Below are 25,789 nucleotides of genomic sequence, written 5' to 3'. Positions count from 1 at the left end.
AGGTCTGGTCCCGAAATCGCTACTGTGCAGACTCAAGCCCCAATATGTCAGCGCCATATCGGGACACTGGCGGCTTCACTTCTCACCAATGGAAGAGAGCGAAGGGGCGTCATCCATATTTTTTTACAGTCTATGGTATAGACGTGTTTAGTCAGGGCTCCTTTCCGAGACCTCGATAAAGTTATTATTTTGCCGTGTTTTATTTTGTTGTGAGCTATTACAGTGTGTATACTTATTTTTCTCAAAGCAAACTCGTGTTACGACTTGAAAATGCCGAAGCCAGGTACCTCTAATAAAGTTAAGAACACTGACGACCAAGTCACTGCAGCTGCTGCTAAAGCTAACAACTCACCCAGCAAATCTGAGAAATTTCCGGACTCTGCTTACGCTACAGTATGTGTAAGGAGATCTGCAAAGAGATGTTCGAGTCCATTTTGCGGGGAGTAAATATCCGTTTTGATGCTTTTGAGCTCAATTTCCAGAAGCTTGTGACGTCGCAGGCTGAGCTGCAGGCCCGGATCGCTAACCAAGAGTTGGCTACTAGTGACTTTGAGGCGCGAATAACCGAGCTGGAAACCAAGGCTGTTTCTCAAAACCAAGAATGCAAAGAACGCACTTGTGTTCTTGGGGAGAATGCTCTTGCTAGTTGTTCTTGGAAGAATGAACTCACAAGGTGACGAGCACACAGAACGCTGCTGACAGTTTGAGACGACGTGTTCTTGCTGGTATTGCGCAATAATACCCCCGCACAGACGCCGTCTGCAGTACCCAAACATAATGCGATTTAAATAACGGTTTAAACGGGTTTAATAACGGGTTTAAATAACCCAAACATAACTCCTTCCTCGAATGCCGAAATGAATGCTGGGATATTTCTGCCGTCAAGTTCACACAAGTTACCAACCGATGCATCCTCGGTAAAATGGGCGTGTCAAGAACACTTCGGGATTTTTAACCGTTCTTGCCAAAATGCAAACTTGTGTATTGGGACATTACTTGGGCAGCGAATGATGACGTTTCACAAGTTCGCAACGGACTGCCTTTCGGGACGTAATGCAAGCCCTCCGCAAAAAAGGAATTAAGTTTACGTTGCGGTACCCGGCTAAGCTGCAAATTCACCAGCATGGAGAGAGGGCGCCTACAGTCTTTGATGATCCAGCGAAGGCAATGTGGAATTCGTGGAAATGTGCGGTGAGAACTCCGGAGAGTAAACTCGAGTATGGTCGATTACGATTTCTTGTGCTGTTGCTGTGTTCGTTTATTCTTGAGACTGAGATCTAGTAGAGTCGCTCTCTCACAGCGGGTAACTAGTCACTAAGAGGGTACTACGCACTGAAGCTGTAACAATTGCGATTGTATTGCGTGCCTAATCTTATATGGTTTGTTCTCTTATCGGTTTTATGAATGCCCAATTTCATTTTTGGGGCTATGTACAATTTCATTTAATTATTATTATTATTATTATACTTAAAAAAAAAAAAAATTTATTCATTTTACTCATTCATTTTATTTATTGATATGTATCCATTTATTTATTTTGCTTTTCCCTTTTTTTTCTTCTTTTTTTTTACCGGAATATTTTGTCTGTGTTCACATATTTGAGGCCTTGGGGAGGTGTTCTTTTTTTTCCCCTTTGAGGTGTTTTTTGATAACTGCCCGGCAGCTCCTTTCTGGATGGAAATGGGAATTTTGTGTCTGGTTCGGGTAGACACGAAGGCGGGTGGGGTAAGTTGTGGGATGTTGTCCTTTCTGGCTTGGACTTGTTTGTTATATTTTTATTTGCTGTTTCTTTATTCGTCTGTGCTTTTTATTATCTTGTTTAGTTTTTTACAATGTATTCTTCTGATGCTCAATTCAATTCAATTCAATTCAATCAACTTTATTGATGCCACAAGGGGCAATTAGTTAAGAGCAGCATGTATACAACAGCACATAACACAAATCACACACATTATTCACAACGTACAAGCAGTCAAAATGGGCACATTTAAAAACCCAAAGAACCCTACACAGAGTTTAAAAGTATGATCGCAGAAGGGATGAAAGATTTGGAGTGGCGGTTCGTCTTACACACAGGAAGCGCATAACGATGCCCAGAAGGCAACAGAGAAAATTCACCTGCCAAAGCATGTCCCGGAGAGGCTAGGATACTCGCTGCCTTCCGAACTATTTGTTGGTTACAGAAGACAAGACATTAAGGTCTCTCTGTTTCACACCGATGATTTTAGAACAGATTTTTACAATGTTGTTCAGGCTATTCCTGTCTTTAAAGGTAGGGTAGGTAGGATTTTTGTAAAAAAACTTTTTTTCAAATTTGTTTAAACTGTCTTTATATCCACCTTATTCTGCTCAGTCTAAACAATGCGCGCTGCCATGACGACGACTCCGGTTGCCTACATCCGGTTCGTAGCGCTTGACCTGTTCTAGCAGTGAGAGAATGAGTTCAAGCTCCTCATGTGCTGTTGTTGGTTGTTTTAACAATTCAAAGAAGATTTCAAACTTTTTAGAAACTGAGTGTTTCGAGCATAAGATAAGAAGGAGATAAGAATTTATTTTTTAAAGAGCCGTGAGTCAAAAGAACCGGCTCTTTTCAGTGAGCGGAGTCAAACGAGCCGAAATGTTTACTTTTCACATCACATCGTTTTAAAAATAAAAACAGTACAGTATACAGTAGTCATAACTTAGAATTTTATCATAATTGTATTTCATATAATATACAATAATGTAATTTTTACTTGTCCATAACAACCCGAAAACTTGCCTGCTTGCCTTGCACATCTAATTAATGGGCAAAGTTATCCGACTTTTTTTCTTATGCTTCAGTTTTAACGCTAACCACTCTAAACGTTTACTTTATTGAATGTATCTGATACGGAACCGGACATGGGCATTATCTCCTTCTTATGCTCGAAACACTCAGTTTCTAAAAAGTTTGAAATCTTCTTTGAATTGTTAAAACAACCAACAACAGCACATGAGGAGCTTTCTCTCGCTGCTAGTACAGGTCAAGCGCTACGAACCGGAAGTAGGCAACCGGAGTCGTCGTTATGGCAGCGTGCATTGTTTAGAGCAGAATAAGGTGGATACCTAGCCTGGCAAGCCAGACGTACATCAAGATGTTTAGTCTGGCAACTCACCATAGACACGGTCAATCTGATGGGCGGGATAAACGGCTGTCTTTCAAATTCCCTCTGCACGCAATAGGACAGCGCTTCAACCAACCAGAGCGTTTTCCCAACAGCGGAGCTTAGTTGATAGATTCAACTTTTAAATCTGGCCGACAAAACTACGAACACATCTTCCTTTTTTTAAGAATGACTTAAGTGCCGTTCTTTGTTCTTTTCTCAAAGAAAAACTAAACTCCAACTCCTCCAGAGTTGCGGCCAAAGCCGATTCGAAAGACCGTTGTTCTCCATCCGCAGCAGCCATTCTTTGTTTTCAAGTGGCAGGTAACCGTCGCAACTCTGTCGTCATATGTTAAGCCCGCCCCCGCCTACTCTATACACGACGTGATTGGCCTGACCCAATTTAGGTTTTTGCAGCAAAAAGGTCTATTGAGAGTGTCTAGACCCACCCTGGCTGCAAAATAATTTTGCTGCCGCTAGGGTGCGTCTAGATTTCTAGGCTAGTGGATACCAATACATAATTAAAATGTAAGTGCTCTGAAAAAGAGAGTATAAAAATCGAGTGACTGTAGACCTTTTAATCTGCAATAAACACAGCTCATTATTTCCATTCGGGACGAAACAATGGATTGGTTTGGGCGACTGTCACTCACTCTCGCAACCATGGCTACCACCACTGTTGCTACAAGATCTGCCCATATGCGCGCACCTGTTTGATTTGAGAAATGCAAGAGAGGCGTGGGGGAACCTACGAAGAGTAAAATTATGGCAGAGAAAGAGCATTCAAAATTCAAAGCACCTGCATATTCAGTCAGCGAAGGCAAACACTACTTCCTCGGACCCTGGTTGCCCGCACTCTTGAACGACCTCCTCTGCTTCGGCCTCGACCCCGGACCTGTCCTCGAACCGACGATGCGGTACTTGTCACCGGAGTGTAACGTTAGTCTTCATCAGAGTCAACAATGTTTTCATCATGGAAACTCTTACATGCAAAACACCGTTATGAATCTTACACGAAATTCACCTTCATCACAGTTTAACTGATGGTAATGGAAAAACGTGTATCAATGCAACCTGTTTTTAGCTTTGCCTTATAAATATAGCTCGTTACCTATAGCCTAAATATAGCTCGTAAAATATATTTTAAACTTTACCAGTATCGATATGCTAGCTTGATAGTGAGTACTAAAATAAATCTTATTTGTTTATATTCATAGTGATAAAGTTAGGTATTTTATTACATGTGATTCTGACATGATGTCACTGCATGCACTGCGCTCCTTCCTCTCCACTTGTCTCAGGTAATAAATGCCTCTTCCAGCTGAGCCTGAGCGTTGTGTTTTGGGGGCGTGGCTTTGGAAGGAGCCCAGAAGGGAGGGGGTGGAGTGAATGGAAATAATGAGCTGTGTTTACAACAGTCGTGAGAGGTCTACAGACACTCGATTTTTATACTCTCTTTTTCAGGGTACTTACATTTTAATTATGTATTGGTATATAAAGACAGTTTAAACAAAATTGGAATGTTTTTTTTTTGTAGAAAAATCCTACCTACCCTGCCTTTAAAGGAGAACTCTGTAACTCTAGCGAACTCTAGTCACTTCTTCGCTGATTTTCCCTTTTGTTGTCGCATGTTTTCCCCACGAGCTCCCCCTACAGCTGTGGGGGGGCGTATATTTCACAACACAGTCGTAAAAAACACACTTGCGGCGGCCTCCTCCCCATCTCTACCGCTGCTCATGTGCGTTTGTTTTGATCGGAGCAAGCCAACTGTATCGCGTGGAACTATGTCTACCGAGGTGGGTCATCTGGTAATACATCATACATGCGTGTGTGTTTATGTCGAATTGCCGTAAAGCAATTTGTGTTTCGCGCTCGTTCTCGTTCTCGCTTCTCACGAGACTTCCAATTTCACTTTGCCGGGACGGCAGTGCGCAAGTTGCAAGGTTGGTTTTCCGCCTGGGAACGCTGGGGGGAGCGGGGAAAGTCACCAATATCACCAGAACAGGTTGTTTAACCATCCAAATGATTTCTAGACCGTTTTATTAAGTTAAAAAAGTTACCAAGTTCTCCTTTAACTGTCAGATTGTGAAACCAACAGATAGAAGAAAAACTTAAAAGACTCTCAATAAAAGACTGGTAAAATCTACACAGGATGACCGGCGTGACAGAGAAGGAGTTTAGTTTGTGGAGAAGATAAATTCTCTGTTGCCCCCGCTTCACGATGGCAGCGCTGTTTATATCAAACTTAAGATGGTCATCAAAAACAGTGCCCGAGTATTTATATGATGAAACAATTTCCACCTTAACATTATGTATGATGCTCTCTGAAGCAGTATCTCTATTTCGCCCAAAGTCAATAATTAATTCTATGGTTTTAGATACATTTAAGTCAAGGAAATGGTTATCACACCATGAGATAAAGTCAGTCAGAGCATTCCCATGCTCAGATACTGGACCTTGGAGGAGTTACAACAACGCAGTGTCATCGGAAAACTTCACCAAATAGCTGCTCTCCTGGGCGCTTCTGCAGCCATTTGTGTACATGATAAAAAAAAAGGGGTGAAAGGACACACCCTTGAGGTGATCCTGTAGAGAGCAATAAGGAGTCTGATAAATGACCATTTACAAATACCCTCTGCTCTCTAACAGTTAAAAAATCTAAAATCCATAAAACAAGTTGGAGAGGCAAGTTAAAATCACACAGCAGCGTGTCTATTAAAATATGTGGTTGCATTGTATTAAAAGCTGAAGAAAAGTCTGCAAGCAGAAGCCTGGCATGGGATTTTGGTTTGTCTAAATGCTTATATACGGTATTCAAGATAAAAAGCTTTGCATCCTCTACTCCCCTCCCCGCTCGATAGGCAAATTGCAGGGGGTCCAGTCTTCCCTTTACAGATGATAGCACCAGGTTTTTAACGATTTTTTCAAATATCTTCATAATTAGTGATGTTAAAGCAACAGGCCTGAAATCATTTAGTTGCCCTGGTTTGCTGATCTTCTTAGCAACTGGGATCACTTTGGAGGATTTCCAAAGAGTGGGAACTACACTACTCTCCAGTGACATCTGAAAGATGTACTGGAGGACACTGCTCAGCTGGTCGGCACAATAGCGCAGTGTCCGCCCACAGACAAGATCAGGTCCAGGGGCCTTCCTGATGTTGACCTTATTCAGATGGTCCCTGACACACTCTTGACTGATGGTGACATCATTTTGAGAAAATAGAGACTCTCTCAAACAAGAAATATTTTCAGAAAAGTCATATTTTTCAAAACGAGAATAGAAATTGTTAAAAGCATTCGAGAGATCAGCGTAATTTATTCCCCTAATTGTTATAGGTTTCCTGCTGTCTCTGCTTCCCTGAGTAACTGAGGACATTGCTTTGATTCCTCTCCAAGCTGCACGAAGATCCCCACTACTCTACTTGTGTTCCACCTTATCCTTATACATGATTTTAGCTTTCCTTATCCCATTCCTTACTTCTCTATTGATTTCCTTCTTTTCCTGGCTACTCCCTGTATAAAAAGCGTGTTTATTTTTATTCAGACCACTTTTTAATTCTTTAGTGACCCATGGTTTGTTGTTAGGGAATACTGTGATGTTTTTACAGGGAATATTACTGTCTACACAGAAAGATATATAAGATGACACAGTTTGTGTAAGATCATTTAAATCAGGGCAGGAACTATAAAACACGTCCCAGTCTGTGCATTCAAAACATGCTTGTAAGCTGGCAATGCCATTTTCAGTCCAGCATTTCACCGTCTTAACAATCTTCTCCTGTCGCTTACAGATGGATCTATAAGTAGGTATCAGGAGGACACTATTATGGTAGGATGCACCAAAAGCAGGCTTGGGCATGGATTTAAAAGCACCAGGCACTGAGTGCACCACAACTGGAGTTGTTCATAGTTGTTGCACAGGTGATATACTGATATACTGATATACTGCTCATATGTTTTCAGTGTCTTATGTATCTGGGAGTGGTTAAAATCTCCCATAACAAATTTTGGAGCATCAGGTGAGAGAGCATCGAGTCTGTTGGTCACTTCCGCGATCAGGTGAGCAGCTGAGGAGGCGTTTGCACGCGGATGTATGTACACCAGGGTGAAGAAAAGCTAGGGAAACTCCCTTGGAAGATAAAAAGGGCAAAGAGAGATAGATAGCAGCTCGAGGTCAGGGGTACAGATTTCCTCCCGAACAGTGACGATGTTACAGTACCTCTCATTGATGTAGAAGCAGACTCCTCCCCCGGTGGATTTGTTTGTTATAACAGGTGACCTGTCCATGCGCACAGGGCACCCGAAGCCGCTAATGCGTAGATCCTCATTCCTGTCCGCCTCTCCCAGCCATGTCTCAGTGAAAGCCAGCAGGCATGTGTCTCTAAAGTCACGCTTACACCTAGCGTAAGCCTCCAGTTCATCAACTTTATTCCGAATGGACTGTACATTGGAGAGAAGAATGGTGAGAAGCGGAGGGAGCCGGCGTCTATCAGCCAACCCACATCTCCTTAGTCGGCGTTGGACACCGCCTCTCCTTCCTCTCTTCCTCCGGTGATTTTTGGGAACTTTATGTATATATCCCCTGTTGCAGCATTATCTTTGCTGCGAACCAGATATGGACTATTGTCACTAGCAGCAGGTGCAAATGGACGGAGTTCGAGCAGTAGCTCTCGAGAGTAGATAATCCTGTGACCAGCCCCGCCGCCGCCATCACTTCCCCAGGTAAAGCGATTAAGAATCGTAATCAAAAGTGTCAGATAGACACAATTCATGGCTCCGGATTAACAAAAAAAGGTTTAAAAGGTTTAAAAAGGTTTAAAAGGTTTAAAAAGTGCACGCCGACGTAAAAAAACAAACGTAAAAACACACATAAAAAACAACAATCAAGCGTTCAGCATTCACGCTGCTCACGGGTCGCACAGAAGCTTGAGCGCCCCCTTTCACATTACGGTAAAAAAATGCTGCTTGTCATGTTATGTTATCAAAGGTGGATGCCCGTTCTAAGATTTAACTCTTTTTTTTCTTTGTGTATGCCGAAGTCTTCTGATAAGGCGTTGATAGAGGGGAAAAACGTGATATTGGTCTCTTGGAACGTTAAGGGGCTTGGACATGCTATAAAAAGAGAAAAAGTATTTAGACACCTTAAATCATTATCACCAGATGTGATTTTTCTACAGGAGACCCATATTAAATTGACCGAGCAGCGTAGATTGAGGTGCAGTTGGATATCACAGGTCTATCAGTCACCGTTCACTTCCCATGCTCGTGGGGTGGCCATTCTTTTTCGGAAAAACTTTCCATTTAAACTTTCCTCTATGATCACTGATCCTTACGGCAGATATATTATTGTATCTGGAACCATAAACTCGCTCCCGCTGACTTTTTTAAACATCTATGGTCCAAACACTGACGACCCTAATTTCTTCAAGAAGATTTTTGACCACCTCCCTGATGGGAGTAATTGTAATACAATAATCGGGGGAGATTTGAATTGTTACTTAGAGCCTTACTTGGATGGACTATCCACTCGGTAGTGGACATTTGGAGAGTTCAACACCCTACTGGTAGGGACTATTCCTATTACTCCCATGTCCACAAATCGTATAGTAGAATAGATTATTTTTTGGTTGATTCTCAGTTAATTTTGCAGGTTATTGATAGCAAATACCATAGTATATTGATATCTGATCACAGTCCCCTGGCCATGACTGTTGACTTCTCTCTTCTTAGGCGGTCTTACTCCTGGTGTTTTAATCCATCTCTGCTTACTGATAGTAAATTTGTAGAATACACTACTACCAAGCTGAAAGAGTATAGAGTTTAACGATAATGGGGAGGTGTCAGATTCTACTCTCTGGGAGACTTTAAAAGCGGTTATGCGTGGGCATATTATTTCTTATGAATCTGCTTCCAAAAAGGAAAGAGAGAAGCGACTTTTAGAGATACAAACTGTTCTTCCTACTCTTGAATTGGCATATCAGGAGTCAAAATCATCTGAGGATTATAATAAAATAATGAAGCTTAAGTACGAGTAGAGCTGCATTCTTGGTGGTCAAATAAACAGCTTTTTTTTGAGAATTCAATTCAATTCAAATTTATTTGTATAGCGCTTTTCACAATACATATTGTTTCAAAGCAGCTTTACAGAAAGTGCATTTCAGAAATGTACATAGAAAAATACAGTTAGTTAATCATGTATTAATTTAGGGCATAACATATCGCCGGCGTTGAGTCGTCTCTTCACAGGCGTCGAGTCGTCTCTTCACAGGCGTTTAGTCGTCTCATCACAGGTGTTGGGGCATCTGAAGTCTCCGTGAGAGGCTGGATACAAACTGGAGCTGACGAACGCTATTTACCTCGGGACTAGCGTCCCGAGATAACAGCAGAAAGCAGATGGGAAATAATTAGCATAGCTGCTGTTCATAATATTAATGCATTCGATCTGATTCAACTGTAGTATAAAAGGTAAGCATTATGTGAATGCTTGGCTAAAGAGATGCGTCTTTAATCTAGTTTTAAACTGGGACAGCGAGTCTGAGCCTCGAACAATATCAGGAAGGCTATTCCAGAGTTTAGGAGCTAAAAGTGAGAACGCCCTCCCTCCTTTAGTGGACTTAGATATCCTAGAAATGACCAGAAGCCTCGAATTTAGTGATCTTAAAGAGCACAATGGATTGTAGGGCGATAGAAGGTCCGTTAAATACACAGGAGCTAAACCATTTGGGGCTTTATAGGTCAGAAGTAATACTTTGTAATTGATACGGAACTTAATAGGTAACCAGTGTAGCGATGATAAAATTGGTGTTATATGATCATATTTTCTTGACCTAGTAAGAACTCTAGCAGCTGCATTTTGCACTAACTGTAGCTTGTTTATTGAGGATGCAGGACAACCAGCTAATAAAGCATTACCGTAATCTAGTCTCGAGGTCATGAATGCATGAACTAACTTTTCTGCATCAGAAACAGATAGCATGTTACGTAGCTTAGCAATGTTTCTAAGGTGGAAAAAGGCTGTTCTTGTAACATATGAAATATGATTTTCGAAAGACAAGTTGCGGTCTAGTATAACACCTAGGTCTTTTACTGTAGTGGATAAAGTAACAGGACATTCTTCTAAATTAAAGTTGTATTGTAAGAGGTTTTGTGGGTTTTGTGGGCAGTTTTTTGGACCAATAAGTAATACCTCCGTTTTATCTGAATTTAATAGCAGGAAATTACACGTCATCCAGTATTTTATATCTTTAAGACACTCTGTCAATTTAGATAATTTAGTGTTTTCATCTGGTCGTGATAAAATATATAATTGAGTGTCATCAGCATAACAGTGGAAATTAATTCCATGTTTTCTTATAATATTACCAAGTGGCAGCATATATATTGAGAGTAGCAGAGGGCCTAACACAGATCCTATCTTTGATTTTTTCCCATTTAAACAGACAAAATGGTAACGGTCTGATAAGTACGATCTAAACCAGCTTAATGCCTGTCCCTGAACACCAGTGTAGTTTTGTAGTCGATCCAAGAGTATTTTATGATCTATAGTGTTGAACGCAGCGCTAAGATCGAGTAGAACTAGTATTGAGATACAGCCTTGGTCAGAAGCTAAAAGTAAATCATTTGTAATTTTAACTAGCGCAGTTTCTGTGCTATGACGCGGCCTGAATCCTGACTGATTTTTTTCTTAGATATCATTTTCTTGCAAGAAAGAGCACAATTGAGCGGACACAAATTTTTCTAGTATTTTAGACATAAATGGAAGATTTGAAATGGGTCTGTAATTTGCTAGGTTATTTGGATCTAATTGTGGTTTCTTAAAGGAGTCATAACCTGCAATTTTCACTTTTCCACGAGAATCAATGTATGTTATGATTGCCTAACGATTATACACTGGCCGGGAAGCCGATATTTAAAAGTGAAGCGTTTGTTTACCCCAGGGTTTGTAAAATAGCCCACGTGCACGTGCACTCAAATACGAGATTTTAATTTCTGCCCCGACTTGACGTCATGACGGGGCAGGATATACCATATATGGACACCGCAGACATATGCTGCAGGAAGCCCGCCCTGCCCCTCTCCGCCTCATATTCATTCGAGAAAGATGCAGAAACAAAGTGCACACGTGAGTTGCTCTGTGGTTGACTGCCAGAAACAACATGTAAATGTGTTTTCTCTACCAAAAACGGACCAAACTATCAGGGACCAGTGGATGAAATTCATTTTTAATGACGCTGTCCCAACAACACTTTCAACTGGCTTATCGTTAGGTGTCTGCGCTAAACAACATATCATTGTATTGATTTTTTTTATAGAATAGATAAGGATAGATAAATAAAACAAACAGTCAAGTAATAATAAACATAAAGAAAAACATCACGTTACATGTCTGTAGAAGAAAAATATTGAATGTCTAAAAAACCACAACGTGAAACAAGGCAAAAACAACACATGATAGCACACGTTGATCTCAATAACCACTGTAAGCTGATAAAAAAAGTAGACTACATCTCCGTTAATGTAATCTACATTAAATAAAAGGTAAACCTATGTGGGAGAAAATAGCAACAAATGTTTTAGCTCGTTACTGATGTTAATGTATGTCTCAGTCAAAATGACTGTCTTTACCATTCAGAGACATCTTGACGTAGACGTCCTTCCAACAACTCTACATCTTCTCTTTACAGCTCTGGTTCAGAGTCTGGCTCAAACATATACGGTTGAATTCCGTAGGTCGCGGCCAGGTCGGCTTCATTGACAACGTGCGCCATGATGTCAGTTTGTAATGATGCTGATGTTACCTGCGGTGTCAACCCCCCTCCTTCCTGCCACCAATCAACGCGCCCCTTATTTGCATTATTAAAATGACCGTCCACGACAGCCAAAATATTGCATCAGATCTCGCGGGACAATAATGCCTTCAGAAATAAGGGTCAGAGGAGCTCTGTGTTTATTTTTTTTCCACTTTTCTTATTTAGAAGGGCCTGAAAGACTATAATAGAGCGTGGGTATCCAAGGTAATACTAGGTTATGACTCCTTTAATGAGAGGTTTTATTACTGTCAGCTTGAATATTCTTGGAACATGACCTAAAGATAAAGACGAGTTAATAATATTGAGAAGAGGCTCTTCCACTACAGGTAACACTTCTTTCAGTAGTTTAGTGGGTATTGTATCTAATAAACATGTTGTTGGTTTAGATGCAATGATAAGTTTATTTAGCTCTTCCTGTCCTATAGTTGTAAAGCGGTGTAGTTGTTCTTGAGGGGCGATAATTGAGGCTGAATCATAAGACACCATAAAAGATTGTACATTTACAATTGTGTTTCTGATGCTTTCTATTTTCTCAGTGAAGAAATTCATAAAATCATTACTACTACACTGTAACGGAATATTTTGCTCAGGTGATGTCTGTTTATTTGTTAGTCTAGCCACGGTGTTAAATAAAAACCTTGGATTATTTGCAGTATAATATCTATATCGGTTGGATTGGTTCCATATGATATAATTAAATCTAGTGTATGATATAGACGATGAGTGGGACCACTGACGTTTTGCTTGACCCCAAAGGAGTTTAATAAATCTGTAAACGCAGCCCCTAACGCATCATTTGTGTTATCTACGTGTATGTTAAAATCTCCAACAATTAATGCTTTATCAACATTGACCAATAGATCTGAGAGAAAGTCTGCAAACTCTTTTAGGAAATCAGCATAGGGCCCTGGAGGTCTATATACAGTAGCCAAGGCTAGAGATAATCGGGATTTCTTTTTTACATCTAAGAGCGTAACATTTAGCACAAGTACTTCAAAAGAATTAAACCTGTGACCTGTTTTCTGAGTAACATTAAGAATATCTCTATAGATTGTTGCAACACCGCCGCCACGACCAATCAGACGGGGCTCATGCTTATAACAGTATCCTGGTGGAGTAGACTCATTAAGACCGAAATAATCATTTGGTTTAAGCCAGGTTTCAGTAAGGCAAAGTACATCGAAACTATTATCTGTGACCATTTCATTTACAATAACTGCCTTAGGTGTGAGCGATCTAATGTTTAGAAGACCTAGCTTTAGAAATTGTTTTTGTTCATTAATATTGAGATTTTCTGGTTTAATTACAATTAGATTTTTCCTAGATCCTACAGTAGATTTATTGTTTGGCCTCACTAAACGAGGAATAGACACAGTTTCTATATAATGTTCTACACTGGTACTTATATCAATTAAGTTGGGACAGCAAAGACTGTGATTTGGACTTTGACTTACTAGTCATATGGTGTGTAGCGTCTTGGAGATGTTGTCCGACAGAATAGCCGCTCCGATTGAATGAGGCAGAGACACAAATGGGGGATAAGCCTGTTAGGCTCTTGGCGCGACAGCTCAAAGGGACTCATGTTTCCAGGTCGATTTATAGCCTTAAGTCCAAAGAGGGAATCCTGTTAACTAACCCCAAGGACATTAATGCCCGCTTTAAGGATTTCTACAATGAACTTTATACTTCTAATAGTATAGCCACTCATTCTGATCTAACAGATTTTTTCGACTCTCTTGAAATTCCTGAGCTTGGCGACGTTGCTAGGGCCGACTTGGATTCTAACTTTACTTTGGAGGAGGTAGTCAACGCTGTGAAATCATTTCCAACTGGGAAGGCAGTGGGGCCAGACAGATTCTATGCTGAATTTTTTAAGAGATTTTGTGATATCCTTGCCCCGCTCCTCCTTAGAATGATAATCTGTTCTAAAAAAGAAAATATCTTGCCTAGTACATTGTACGAAGCCAATATCTCTCTTATTTTAAAGAGAAATAAAGATGAAACTGACCCAGCCAGCTATAGGCCAATTGCGCTTCAGAATTTTGATAGAAAAGTAATTACTAAAGGGTTAGCTATTCGGCTTAACAAACATTTACCCTCTATCATTCACCCTGACCAGACTGGATTTATCCCTGGTAGATTCTCTTTCTCTAATGTACGTCGCCTCCTCAACACAATATACGCCAATCATGCAAAAGCTAAGGGAGCAGCAATCCTATCCTTGGATGCGCAGAAAGCTTTTGATCAGGTCGAATGGCCTTACATGTTTGCATCATTGCAAAGGTTTGGATTTGGCGAGACATTTATATCATGGGTCAGATTAATGTACGCCAGGCCAATGTGTTCAGTTTTAACTAACACAGATAGGTCGCCTAGGTTTCCCTTGCACCGCTCAGTGCAACAGGGTTGTCCTAGCCTGACGTCGTCATACTCAGATTCTAGTCAGAATGTGAGTCTGATACTGCTCCATTGAGCTTTGATTATGGGGCGTGTTTCAACCGAATCAGGAAGGAAAATGCCTCTGCACTCAATTGGATAGACCTACAACCAATCAGAGCAACGGAGTAAGTTTTCATTCATGTTTCCGATCGACAAATGCCTTGGTCGCGGTTCTCTGTTCCTCTTTTAAAATTAATGCGCTGTCGATATCTTCTATAACAGACGCGATGGCGGAATCTACACATGATGTTTCATAAACAAAGTTCGGCAGGAGCACGTTCACATAATCAATCCAATCAACTTGTCATCAAACACCATGTCTACCCTATCAGCATGAGAGGAAATATATATTCACTCTGTCAACTCACCTAACATTCCTTGACAGTTTTCAGCATCCCTCCACTCACTCTTGGCCTGTTCTTCCACAGCCAGGAATACGGTGGGAGTACTTTGGGTTCGGGCCGAATACCGAGCCCGGAGCCTCTCCTCGGACAGCACGTCAAATATGCATTTATTCTATCTGACTTATTTGTAAGTGTGAACTCGTGAAATCTCAATTCTCAAGCGGCTGTCGTCTTTGTTGTTAACGAATTCAACCCAAGCACTTGTTGGTGACGTAGATGATTACGTTGCTCACCTGTCCATCATCGTATAAAGCCCGCCCTGACAATTTGATTGGTCCGAACAATTTTTGTTCGGGCATAATAGCTCCTCAACGGAGCGAGTCCAGACCGAACTTCCCGACCAAAAAATGTTGTGGGCGGGGCTAAGTTCGGCTGGCATCCAGGCTAGGGTTGTCCCCTCTTACCTGCCCTTTTTGCCATTGTGATAGAGCCTCTTGCCCTAAGTATAAGGTGTCATACAGATATCACAGGTCTGGAAGTGTGGGGCAGGAAAGCTCTTATTAGTCTTTATGCTGACGATATAATATTGTATTTGCGGAACTCTGAGAGATCAGTTCCCATTCTCTTAGATTTAATTACTTCTTTTGGGAGACTAACAGGATATAAAATTAATTGGTCAAAAAGTAACTTTATACCTCTCTCTGACACTTACAGACCTGTTTTTTTGGAGAATATTCCATTTATAATAGTTAGGGATCATTTTACCTATCTCGGACTGACAATCCCCAAAGATCCCAAATTAATATTTAAGTTAAATTTTGTGGAGTTTCTTTCTAAGCTCAAAAGTAATATAGAGAATTGGAAAATTTTACCTTTGTCTATTATTGGCCGTATAAATTCAATTAAAATGGTTTCTCTTCCTAGATTCCTATATCTGTGTCAAAATCTCCCTATTTTTCTTACCTCTGCTTTCTTTAAGGAACTGGATTCTATAATCCTGTCTTATTTTTGGAATTATAAGACCCACCGGATTTCTAAAAATCATTTACAAAAATCCAAGTCTTCAGGTGGACTGGGTATGCCAGTATTTAAACATTATTACTGGGCTGCCAATATTAGGGCTTTAATGTTCTGGCTGAAGGGGACACCGAGTGATCGGACCCCTGAGGCCCCCTTATGGGTACAAATGGAGGCTAACCTGGCGATCGGCACCTCTTTAACGGCACTGCTGTTTTCCAAATTGGATAAGCCTAAAGAGTTGAATAAATTAAAGGGTTAGTTCACCCAAAAATGAAAATTATGTCATTAATGACTCACCCTCATGTCGTTCCAAGCCCGTAAGACATCTGTTCATCTTCGGAACACAGTTTAAGATATTTTAGATTTAGTCCGAGAGCTTTCTGTCCCTCCATTGAAAATGTATGTACGGTATACTGTCCTTGTCCAGAAAGGTAATAAAGACATCATCAAAGTAGTCCATGTGACATCAGTGGGTTAGTTAGAATTTTTTGAAGCATCGAAAATACATTTTGGTCCAAAAATAACAAAAACTACGACTTTATTCAGCATTGTATTCTCTTCCGGGTCTGTTGTCAATCCGCATTCATGACTCCGCAGTGACGCTACTGTCGTGAATGCGGATTGACAACAGACCCGGAAGAGAATGCTGAATAAAGTCGTAGTTTTTGTTATTTTTGGACCAAAATGTATTTTCGATGCTTCAAAAAATTCTAACTAACCCACTGATGTCACATGGACTACTTTGATGATGTCTTTATTACCTTTCTGGACAAGGACAGTATATCGTACATACATTTTCAATGGAGGGACAGAAAGCTCTCGGACTAAATCTAAAATATCTTAAACTGTGTTCCGAAGATGAACGGAGGTCTTGCGGGCTTGGAACGACATGAGGGTGAGTCATTAATGACATAATTTTCATTTTTGGGTGAACTAACCCTTTAAGCTTTGTTTTGAAAAATTCAGTAAAAAATTTAAATCAGGTGAGAAACGTTTTGTCCCTGCCGGAGACCTCTGTTCATACGCCAATTTGTTACAATCAGTCCTTTTTGCCCCCATGGTCTGATAGAGCTTACCATATCTGGAGGGAGAAGGGTTTAGGTTCTGTTGGAAAGTTTTCTTTCATCGAAGCAAGACCAGGAGACGTTGGGATAAGCAGAAGTGATTTATTGGGATCTTCGCTGTGTGTCGTCTGTAGTGTTCTTCCAAGTCCAACTCAAGACAGTTGCCTTGCAAATTTATAGACATTTAGGGGGAGGGATTTACATTGAGGTTTAACAAAGCATGTAAATGAGTATACAGGTTAAGGAACCCACCCCAGACTGAGCGTGTTACCAGTCTCAATCCAATCAGCATAACCATTCAAACGCATATGTGCTAATCCAATCAGCCCAACGATTCAACGTCTGGGCTGTGGCTCTGAGTGAAACTGGGACTCCAAGAGCCATTAAAGACAGTAAGGAGAAAACAGGAATTGCATCTTTGCTGAGCAGAATCATTATCTCAACCTTAAACGTTAAATACAATATTCTTTACCGTGATGTTATGTATGGAAGCATATTTGAAATAGATTTAAAATTTGTAACCCTTCAGTCCCCCGTTTGAGAGTTCTTTAAAAAAAAACTCTCACATAATATACAAATTTAAACACTTAAAAGTTCATTCTTGTAACTTTTGATCGTCACAGGCACATATAACTTATTCTGTGTTGTGTCCTTGATTTACATGAGTGTCATAGTTCTTCTCAAAACCATAACTGTTGACACATACGACGCAGGGTGTAAAATGTCGTATAAACTACATGATTACACAGAAAACCATGTAGCATAAGAGTGGAAGTCTTGAAAGTCCATGGTGCCTGAATTGCTGTGAAGTCTGTTTCCTGTAGAGTCCATTTCCCACGTAGAGTCGCTCTGATGACTCGTCCCTCATGAGGCTTGTTCATGGAAATCTTAGGTGATGCTTTACACCAGGTTTCTGCTTGCGAAGACATCAACACATACCTGTAACACAAGAAAACAAAGAAACAGCAGACCAGCAGTATTCATGCATAGACTTCATTCTTCCATAAGTCATTTGATCGTATAGTGGTTTTACGTCTAACTCTTATCAAAGTAAACTTCTGGTGACCATATAGTTTTTTTTTACATATACTGTAACTATATTACAGTAAACATTGTGATCATGTAGTATTTTTTTTTTCTTAACCTAGTCTTAATTGATTCAACACCTATGGACCAGTGAGGTGGGGATAAACTACTGAGGGGGAAACCTATGAGGAGATCTTCACCACATGGCTGACCCCCGAGGCCTGTTGCACTTCGGTTCTTCCATGGGCTCCGCACTGGTCTGTGTGTCCTATTCTGTCCCTGTGTGCACACTGTACAGTGTGTGAGAAAATTTGGCACATTTCCATTCTCCAGTGAAACATCAGTCATAATAGACATCATAATAGAGCTTGGGGGTCTGATTGGAATATTTCTGTGGTATAACATTTACGGCTGTGAGTCTTAACCAGGGTCCCCCAAAGAAAGGCTGAGAACAGTCACTTTCATTTGGTTCTATTAAACAAAAATCAGTCTTTCATCTTTGTTGTTGTTTCTGGGGAAATTAGGCACTCACAGCCTAAATGGTTAACACCGTATAAAGTTGCCCCACGCGTTTAACGAGGAGGGGAGGGGCTGCTTCAGAGTAGCAAGCAAGCTGAGCAAAAGCTGAGTAACCTTGTTAACTTCTTTAAAGTTCTTTTTGTTTTTCCTACACTCTCTCATCCAATGGCCATGTTTACCACAGTAATTACAGCTGCCCTCTCTCTTAGGACATTTGCGTTTCTGTTCATTCTCTGAGTTGACCTTAAAGGGATAGTTCACTTTGAAATTAAATTTTGGTATGTTTTAGCTTACCTCAAGGGCATCCAAGATGTAGGTGTCTTTTTTTCCGCAGTAGTTTCAATTTTGATATTTTTAGGTCAAACTGTTCTTGTCTGTCAGTCATATAATGCAGGTCTATGGTCACTGTCTCAAAGAGCATGCACGGAGTCCAAATTAAAAAAATTCCCCATCGTCCAAATTAAACAATTCCCCATCGTAAGTACACATTGATGGCCTAAGACACGAAACGAGCGGTTTGTGTGAGAAAACGAACAGTATTTATATCGTTTTTACCTCTTATACACAGCCACGTCCAAGTGATCTGATCTGACATGTACGCAGACTGGTGCATAGATATATACACTAGATGTCGCCTTGTCTACGGCAGTTCATTGGAACGAATGTCTTTAAGGCGACATCTAGTGTATATATCTATGCACCAGTCTGCGTACACGTCACACACCAGGATGCGCGCGCGCCCTCAGATCACTTGGACGTGGCTGTGTATAAGAGGTAAAAACGATATAAATACTGTTCGTTTTCTCACACAAACCGCTCGTTTCGTGTCTTAGGCCATCAATGTGTACTTACGATGGGGAATTGTTTAATTTGGACGACGGGGAATTGTTTTAATTTGGACTCTGTGCATGCTCTTTGAGACAGTGACCATAGACCTGCATTAAATGACTGACAGACAAGAACGGTTTGACCTAAAAATATCAAAATTGAAACTACTGCGGAAAAAAAGACACCTACATCTTGGATGCCCTTGAGGTAAGCTAAAACATACCAAAATTTAATTTCAAAGTGAACTATCCCTTTAAAAGAAACTGCTGCAATTCTTACTCTTGCCTTGACATCAGAGTCTCTTTCCCAAGTAGCTAACCTGTCCAAGTTGTTTTGCAGGGTTCTACTGGACCATGTTAATTCTAAGTAAGGCAATGCATTTTTATGTTCTCTCAAAAGACCCTGAAACCATGCGCGAACTAGGGGACCATTATCATCTAACACCTTCTCTGAAGTGTCAGAAATTCCGCTGTAAGCTGCAGCGGTCTGGCAAAATCTTTCTGTGTACTCACAAACAGTTTCACCCTTCTTCTGTAAACAACTAGTGAGCTTTGACCAGTCCACGTTCGGTCCCATGATATTCTTTAGAATTTTCAAAACACCTTCTCTCAAATCATCTTTACTGGCCTGTTGCAGTTCAGAATTGTTTACAGCACTTTCAAAATCATTGAATTCTGACTCAGTTAACCCTCTGAGGTCTGAGGGGTTTTTGGGGTCCTTGAGATGTTCTGACATGCCCTGACATTTGTGCTTTTTTCAGTTGCTTATAAACATATTAATGGCAAAGGTATAATTACACTCTATTTAGCACAAACAGGGCTACCATAATATGTGAGCAACATGCATGTACATGTTTGTATTTTTGAGAGAATAATGTTTATGCATGGTTATTGAAAAAACTAAAAACTAAAGTTTCTGAAATAAGGCCACAAAACACATACTAAATACGTGTCAATAAGACTTTTGACTAATTGATGTCTTTGCCTAGAGTTTTTTCTTCAAAATGATGTGAAAATCATCCTGCCCTTATCATTCACATAACACAATACATTGATTTAAATCTTGTAAAACACTTTTTGTTTGTAAAGGCAATATGCGCAAGGGGCGTCAACCATTCAACAGCATCATGCATATGTAGTGGTTCACACCTCAGGAGACAATGGGGCCCTCATACTTAATGAGCCATTCATTCAGGTGTGTCACCTATAGCCACAAGAAAGAATGCAAGAGCAATATATATACAGTATATATATATATATATATATATATATATATATATATATATATATATTCTACCAAATTGGTTCACAGTTGGAAGCATGTCAATTTTTTTTTTTTTTTCACAAATTTTGCTTGCAAATTGTATAATATCCAAGGAAAACATGTCTATTAATTGTGCAGTTAATTCTCATACTGTATTTTCAGTTTTGGAATATGTATCCTCTCCCCAAATTTGTCAATAATAAAACACAATAAAAATTATTTAAAGAAAATGCTTATATTTACCTTTTAAAATTTGTTTACATCTACCTTGTAAATATATATTTTTTTATTAAAAAGGTTACAATTACAACAACAATTGAAGTGTAATCTTTCTTTGTAAAAACTAATGTATACATTTTATCATACATATTTCAAACTTCGAATATAGCCTACATTGACAAAACATACTATATTTAACATATTAGCAAAAATTGGCAAACAAAAGCTTATTTGAGGTGGCAGATATTTTCCAGTAAAAATGTGTAATCTATCCAAAACTAATCAACGAAATGTTGTCTTTCATATGTCTGTAACATAGGTCTTTCGTTTTTATTATAAGGAATATAAATGTTAATTTGCAGTTTAATACGTTGCTTATACAAATACATTTTATTTCAACATATTTCAATCGATTTTACTCAGTATAGCAAAATAGTTTGCTAAAAGCAGATCATTTATTCACACACAGAAACGCAATTCAAATTTAAACCGTCTTTTTGCGAGTTGTGGTAAACAGCGCATCTCTGCGTTCATTCATTTACACAGAAACGCGATTTACTTGAGAATGAAAAAAAAAACTTACTACATTATTCCATCCGTTGCTCCTCGAAATACCAGCACTTCTGAGGTAAGTTTTCCATTATTATTATTCCTCACAGCGCTGCGAGACAGTGTAGACAACTACACTTATCTGAATAAACTTGATGTGTTTTCTCGAGCTGATATGTGGGCGTTCACAGTTTGTATGGGATCGTCTCAGTCATTTGCGTTTGAATAGCGCGCGCTCTCCGTGGGCGTGGCCGATTATAACGTAATGAGATGAGATGAGCTCGACTGGAATCGCTCTCTTTTAATACAGATTTCACAAGATGAGAATATTTGTTTTTTATATAAATTACTTCATTTAAAAGAAGAGAATTCAAGCTTCATGCCTGTGTGTCTGTATGCCTGTTTGACTGAGTATTCGCTCAGTTATTGTTCATTTTCGGATGCGTTTCAGAATGGACTTCACTGGCAGAGAGAAGGCAGAACTCGCTTCGTGTTTATTTTTCTTTATTTGGCAAAAAGCACAACACTTTGTTTTTATTGTGAGTATACACAAAAATAATACACATTTAACAGAATCGATTGATGTATGAAACTCCTATGGAAAATCAAAGTCAACAGAGTATTTATGAGTTTCTTTTACATTGATAAAAAAAAAGCGAGCTGGTATCGCCGGCGATACCGTAGACCTCAGGGGGTTAAGATCTGTGATATTAGCTGGGTGACTTCAGCTAGAGACATATCATAGAGCCGCATTTTGCTGATCAATGCTCTTCTAAATTCAGAAAAATTTGTGCGTGCTGAGGGTAAACTCTGGGCGAGTCTCTCTATATCTTTAGGACTTAAAGCTGTGTTGACTGCTTGTATGGGGGTTGCAGATGGAACTGGATCAACCCCTTTTCCCCCATTCTGAGCCTTTTGTCTTGCTCCACACACTTCAACTGCATTTACATTTTTCATCAATCCAGCATTGACATTGTCCTCTATTCTATCAAAAGACTGTAAATCAGGATAGCTTTCATCTGACTGTTGGTTTTCTGAGTCACATTTGGTTGAGGCCTTGAGGCCCACCGTTTTCTTTAAGCAGGACACTTGAGTCTGCAATTGTTTGTTCTGTTCTTTTAACTTAGCAATACACTGAGCTTGATCTTGTGCAATGGATAAGCTAAATTCTCGGTGACAACAGATAATGGCTTTCACATTGTTCTTGCGAATACTTTCTCCTAGTATCTTTTTACAATCTTCAATTGACCATACTTTTTCTGGGTGAATGCCAAATTTCTTTTTTAAATTCAATCTGACTTCCTCAGTCACGATTGAGTCCATGCATTCTCCTAACAAAGACTTAAACTCATTGTCTGTCCATAAAGGTGTAGCTAATCCACCTTTCTCCGTAGTGGGAATCAGCATTCCTTCTAACCATTTTGTGACTTGCTTTGTTACCACACAAACAAACACTAAAACTTCTCTCTACTGTCTTACAAACAGAGGGTACAATCTTATTAGCACATGATGCTAATCTTCTCTAGCTTACAGAGGATAGATCTTCTCTAGCAAGAGGATACACACAAATATTAACATGTACTGCTAATCTTCCCTGCCTGGCAGAGGATATCTTTCATCTCTAAAAGCAAACTTTAGAGGCTTATCTTTAGTTAACCAAACTCTACAGCTGTTTGTTAACTACTTCTCTGAATGGCGCAGAGGAAAACAATTTTGTACTGGTCTGCAATGGTTCTTTGAATGGAGTGAAACTCACCAAGTCTTTCGTTTGTAGAGAAAGATTCCGTCTGGAAAAATTCAGTGTTTGAGATCTTTTTGGAGCTTGAAGTTTTCAATCTGGATTCAGAAGATTCAGTCTGGAACTTAGTCAGATCTTTGTTGGGCTTGAAGTTTCAAGATTCAGATCTTTGAGCTTGAAGTTTTTTTGTTGAGTTTCCTTTTTCTCCATCCAGGTCACGGCAGCATCTGTTGGAAAGTTTTCTTGCATCGAAGCAAGACCAGGAGATGTTGGGATAAGCAGAAGTGATTTATTGGGATCTTCGCTGTGTGTCGTCTGTAGTTTTCTTCCAAGTCCAACTCAAGACAGTTGCCTTGCAAATTTATAGACATTTAGGGGGAGGGATTTACATTGAGGTTTAACAAAGCATGTAAATGAGTATACAGGTTATGGAACCCACCCCAGACTGAGCGTGTTACCAGTCTCAATCCAATCAGTATAACCATTCAAACGCATATGTGCTAATCCAATCAGCCCAACGATTCAACGTCTGGGCTGTGGCTGAAACTGGGACTCCAAGAGCCATTAAAGACAATAAGGAGAAAACAGGAATTGCATCTTTGCTGAGCAGAATCATTATCTCAACCTTAAACGCTAAATACAATATTCTTTACCGTGATGTTTCGTATGGAAGCATATTGTAACCCTTCAGTTCCATTAAAGATCTTTATGTTGAGGGACAGTTTGCATCTTTTAATCAGTTAAAAGAGAAATTTGATTTGCCTCATGCACATTTTTTTCGTTATTTACAAATCAGGCATTACGTGAAGTCCAAAATTTGTAAAATTTGCTCTAGGCATCTTATTTCTAAATTTGTTTGTTTATTTGGAAGTTACCTCTCAGCCCCTACTGTAACATTTAAAGAGGCCTGGGAGGAAAACCTAGGAGTTGAGCTCTCCAATGACACATGGGACAGGTGCTTGGCTACGATACATGCCTGCTCAGTTAACAAAAGACACCAACTGATCCAATTTAAAGTTATTCACACTTACATTACACTAGAGCTAAATTGCACAAAATGTACCCCTCTGTTTCACCAATGTGTGACAGGTGTAAGGTGACAGAGGATACAGCTTCTCATGCTTTCTGGTTTTGCCCTTTATTGTCTGGATTTTGGTCAAGCATTTTTGACTGGTACTCCAAGGCCTACAATAAGCCTCTTTCACCGGATGCCGAACTTGCCATCTTCGGCTTCTCACAGCGCACCTCTTGCCTCTCAGGTGCATTGCAACAGTCCTTAATGCTGGGTATGGTCGTGGCTAAGAAACTTGTGCTTAAGAACTGGAAGTCGCCCTCGCCTCCTTCCTTCCAGATGTGGATAATGGACATGATTTCTGTCATACAGATGGAAAGACTTCGACTTTTGAGGACTGATTCTATGGAAAAGTTTTCCGCTGTTTGGGGTTCATTTCTTGGGCATTTGGACAAGTTGACAACCCAGTCGGCCCTCAGTGACTTCTCTAAGGTTTAGGCTGCATATCCCTTGTGGGCACCTAGTCTGTTATGCAGCTTTTTACTAATGTACTTCTGTATATTGGATTTTTTTTTTTTTTTTTTTATCTTTCTCTCTTGTGTGTGTGTAGTCTGAGCCAGTGTTGTTTGCTTTGTGTTTTAACTTGAAAAATCCTTTAAAATAAAGTATAAAACAAAAGAAAAAAACAAAAAGAAATGTCATACTCACAGACTGTTGGTCTGAATATCGACACATCTGTGATTACCTGTTCACTTAGTAAAGTAATAACACATCTCTCCTCAACAAGACACATGATTTGAGGAATCATTCAGTGCAAACGGTGCAGAATGAGGGATTTTGAAAACCGTTTAAAACCACTGAAGTATGAGAAATAATAACAGTTCTTCTCTTAGCAAACACCACTAATAATGTGTTGATTGTCCTGGTTGAGCAGAGAAACACAGAGAAGGAGAAAGCAGCCCGTGTGGAGCTCTTCACTGATCTCATCCGCTCCATTGAGAGATGTCAGACTGAACATCTGGAGATGATGGAGGAGCAGCAGAAAGCAGCAGAGAAACAGGAGGAAGAGCTCATTGAAGAGCTGGAGCAGGAGATCACTGAGCTAAAGATGAGAAACACTGAGCTGGAGCAGCTCTCACACACTGAAGATCACCTCCACCTCCTACAGGTCAGTCAACATCTCTCTGATCAATGATAATGCAGTATATGACACCATAACACTCCCCATGCTGAAGGATTTCTCCTCTCTCCTGCTGTAGATTTACTCATCCCTGTGCAGCTCTAGAAACACCAGGAACTGGTCTGAGATCAGTGTGAAGACTGATGAGAGTCTGGAGACTCTGAGGAGAGCTCTGACTAAACTGCAGGACTCTCTACAGGAGAAACTCACACTAACTGGTACAACAATATAAAATACACCGTACAGATACATATATTTATCTTCTTTTTATCAGGGCTGACAACTCTCAGGCATTCAGATTGAGTCTCACACAATTGACACTGTTCTCACGCACACATCCATATTCTCACACAGTGAAAAAAAACCCATTGTGGAGCAAAGAGGACACAGACACAAGACAGAGCAGGTTACTTTTTTTATATGAAACAAAGTCTTAGCTTTCAAATTGTGTACGTTTTATTACGAAATTCAAACAATAAATACCATTTTGGCTCTTAAAATGGCGTGACATATTGCTGTAGCCTCAGTTTAAGCGGTACATGAACTGATCATCCCTTCCTCTTTAATACTACAGTAGTTTCAGTGCAAAATAAACATGAATGAACATCAGAGGGTGTTGAAAGAACCAGTACAACTTACTGAAATGTCTCGTC

At 39.9% G+C, this 25,789-nt stretch overlaps 1 protein-coding gene and 1 long non-coding RNA gene across 8 annotated transcripts in view; one reads left to right on the top strand and one right to left on the bottom strand.

Annotated features, from left to right (window-relative positions):
- LOC309511135 (E3 ubiquitin-protein ligase TRIM39-like) overlaps positions 1-25,789 on the top strand; it is a 175,420-nt gene that overhangs the window by 49,151 nt on the left and 100,480 nt on the right. For 4 of the 7 annotated variants that reach the window (XM_082186211.1, XM_082186208.1, XM_082186207.1 and 1 more), the window contains 2 exons: positions 24,891-25,124; positions 25,216-25,354. The exons of the other annotated variants lie outside the window; for them this stretch is intronic. In XM_082186211.1, the coding sequence (XP_082042337.1) occupies positions 24,891-25,124; positions 25,216-25,354 (373 nt within the window). The remainder of the gene's footprint in view (positions 1-24,890; positions 25,125-25,215; positions 25,355-25,789) is intronic. 7 annotated transcript variants of the gene reach the window in all.
- On the bottom strand, positions 1,033-24,252 carry LOC309511221. The gene is made up of 3 exons (XR_014210531.1): positions 21,893-24,252; positions 5,186-19,849; positions 1,033-4,669 (listed from the first exon to the last, which is right to left on the bottom strand). It is a non-coding gene; the product is annotated as an uncharacterized lncRNA (long non-coding RNA).

The sequence above is a fragment of the Leuciscus leuciscus genome (genome assembly GCF_965113295.1).
Source record: "Leuciscus leuciscus genome assembly, chromosome: 12".
NCBI lineage: Eukaryota > Metazoa > Chordata > Actinopteri > Cypriniformes > Leuciscidae > Leuciscus > Leuciscus leuciscus.
The sequence above is the reverse complement of the archived record's forward strand: the minus strand, read 5'-3'. Positions and strand labels throughout refer to the sequence as shown.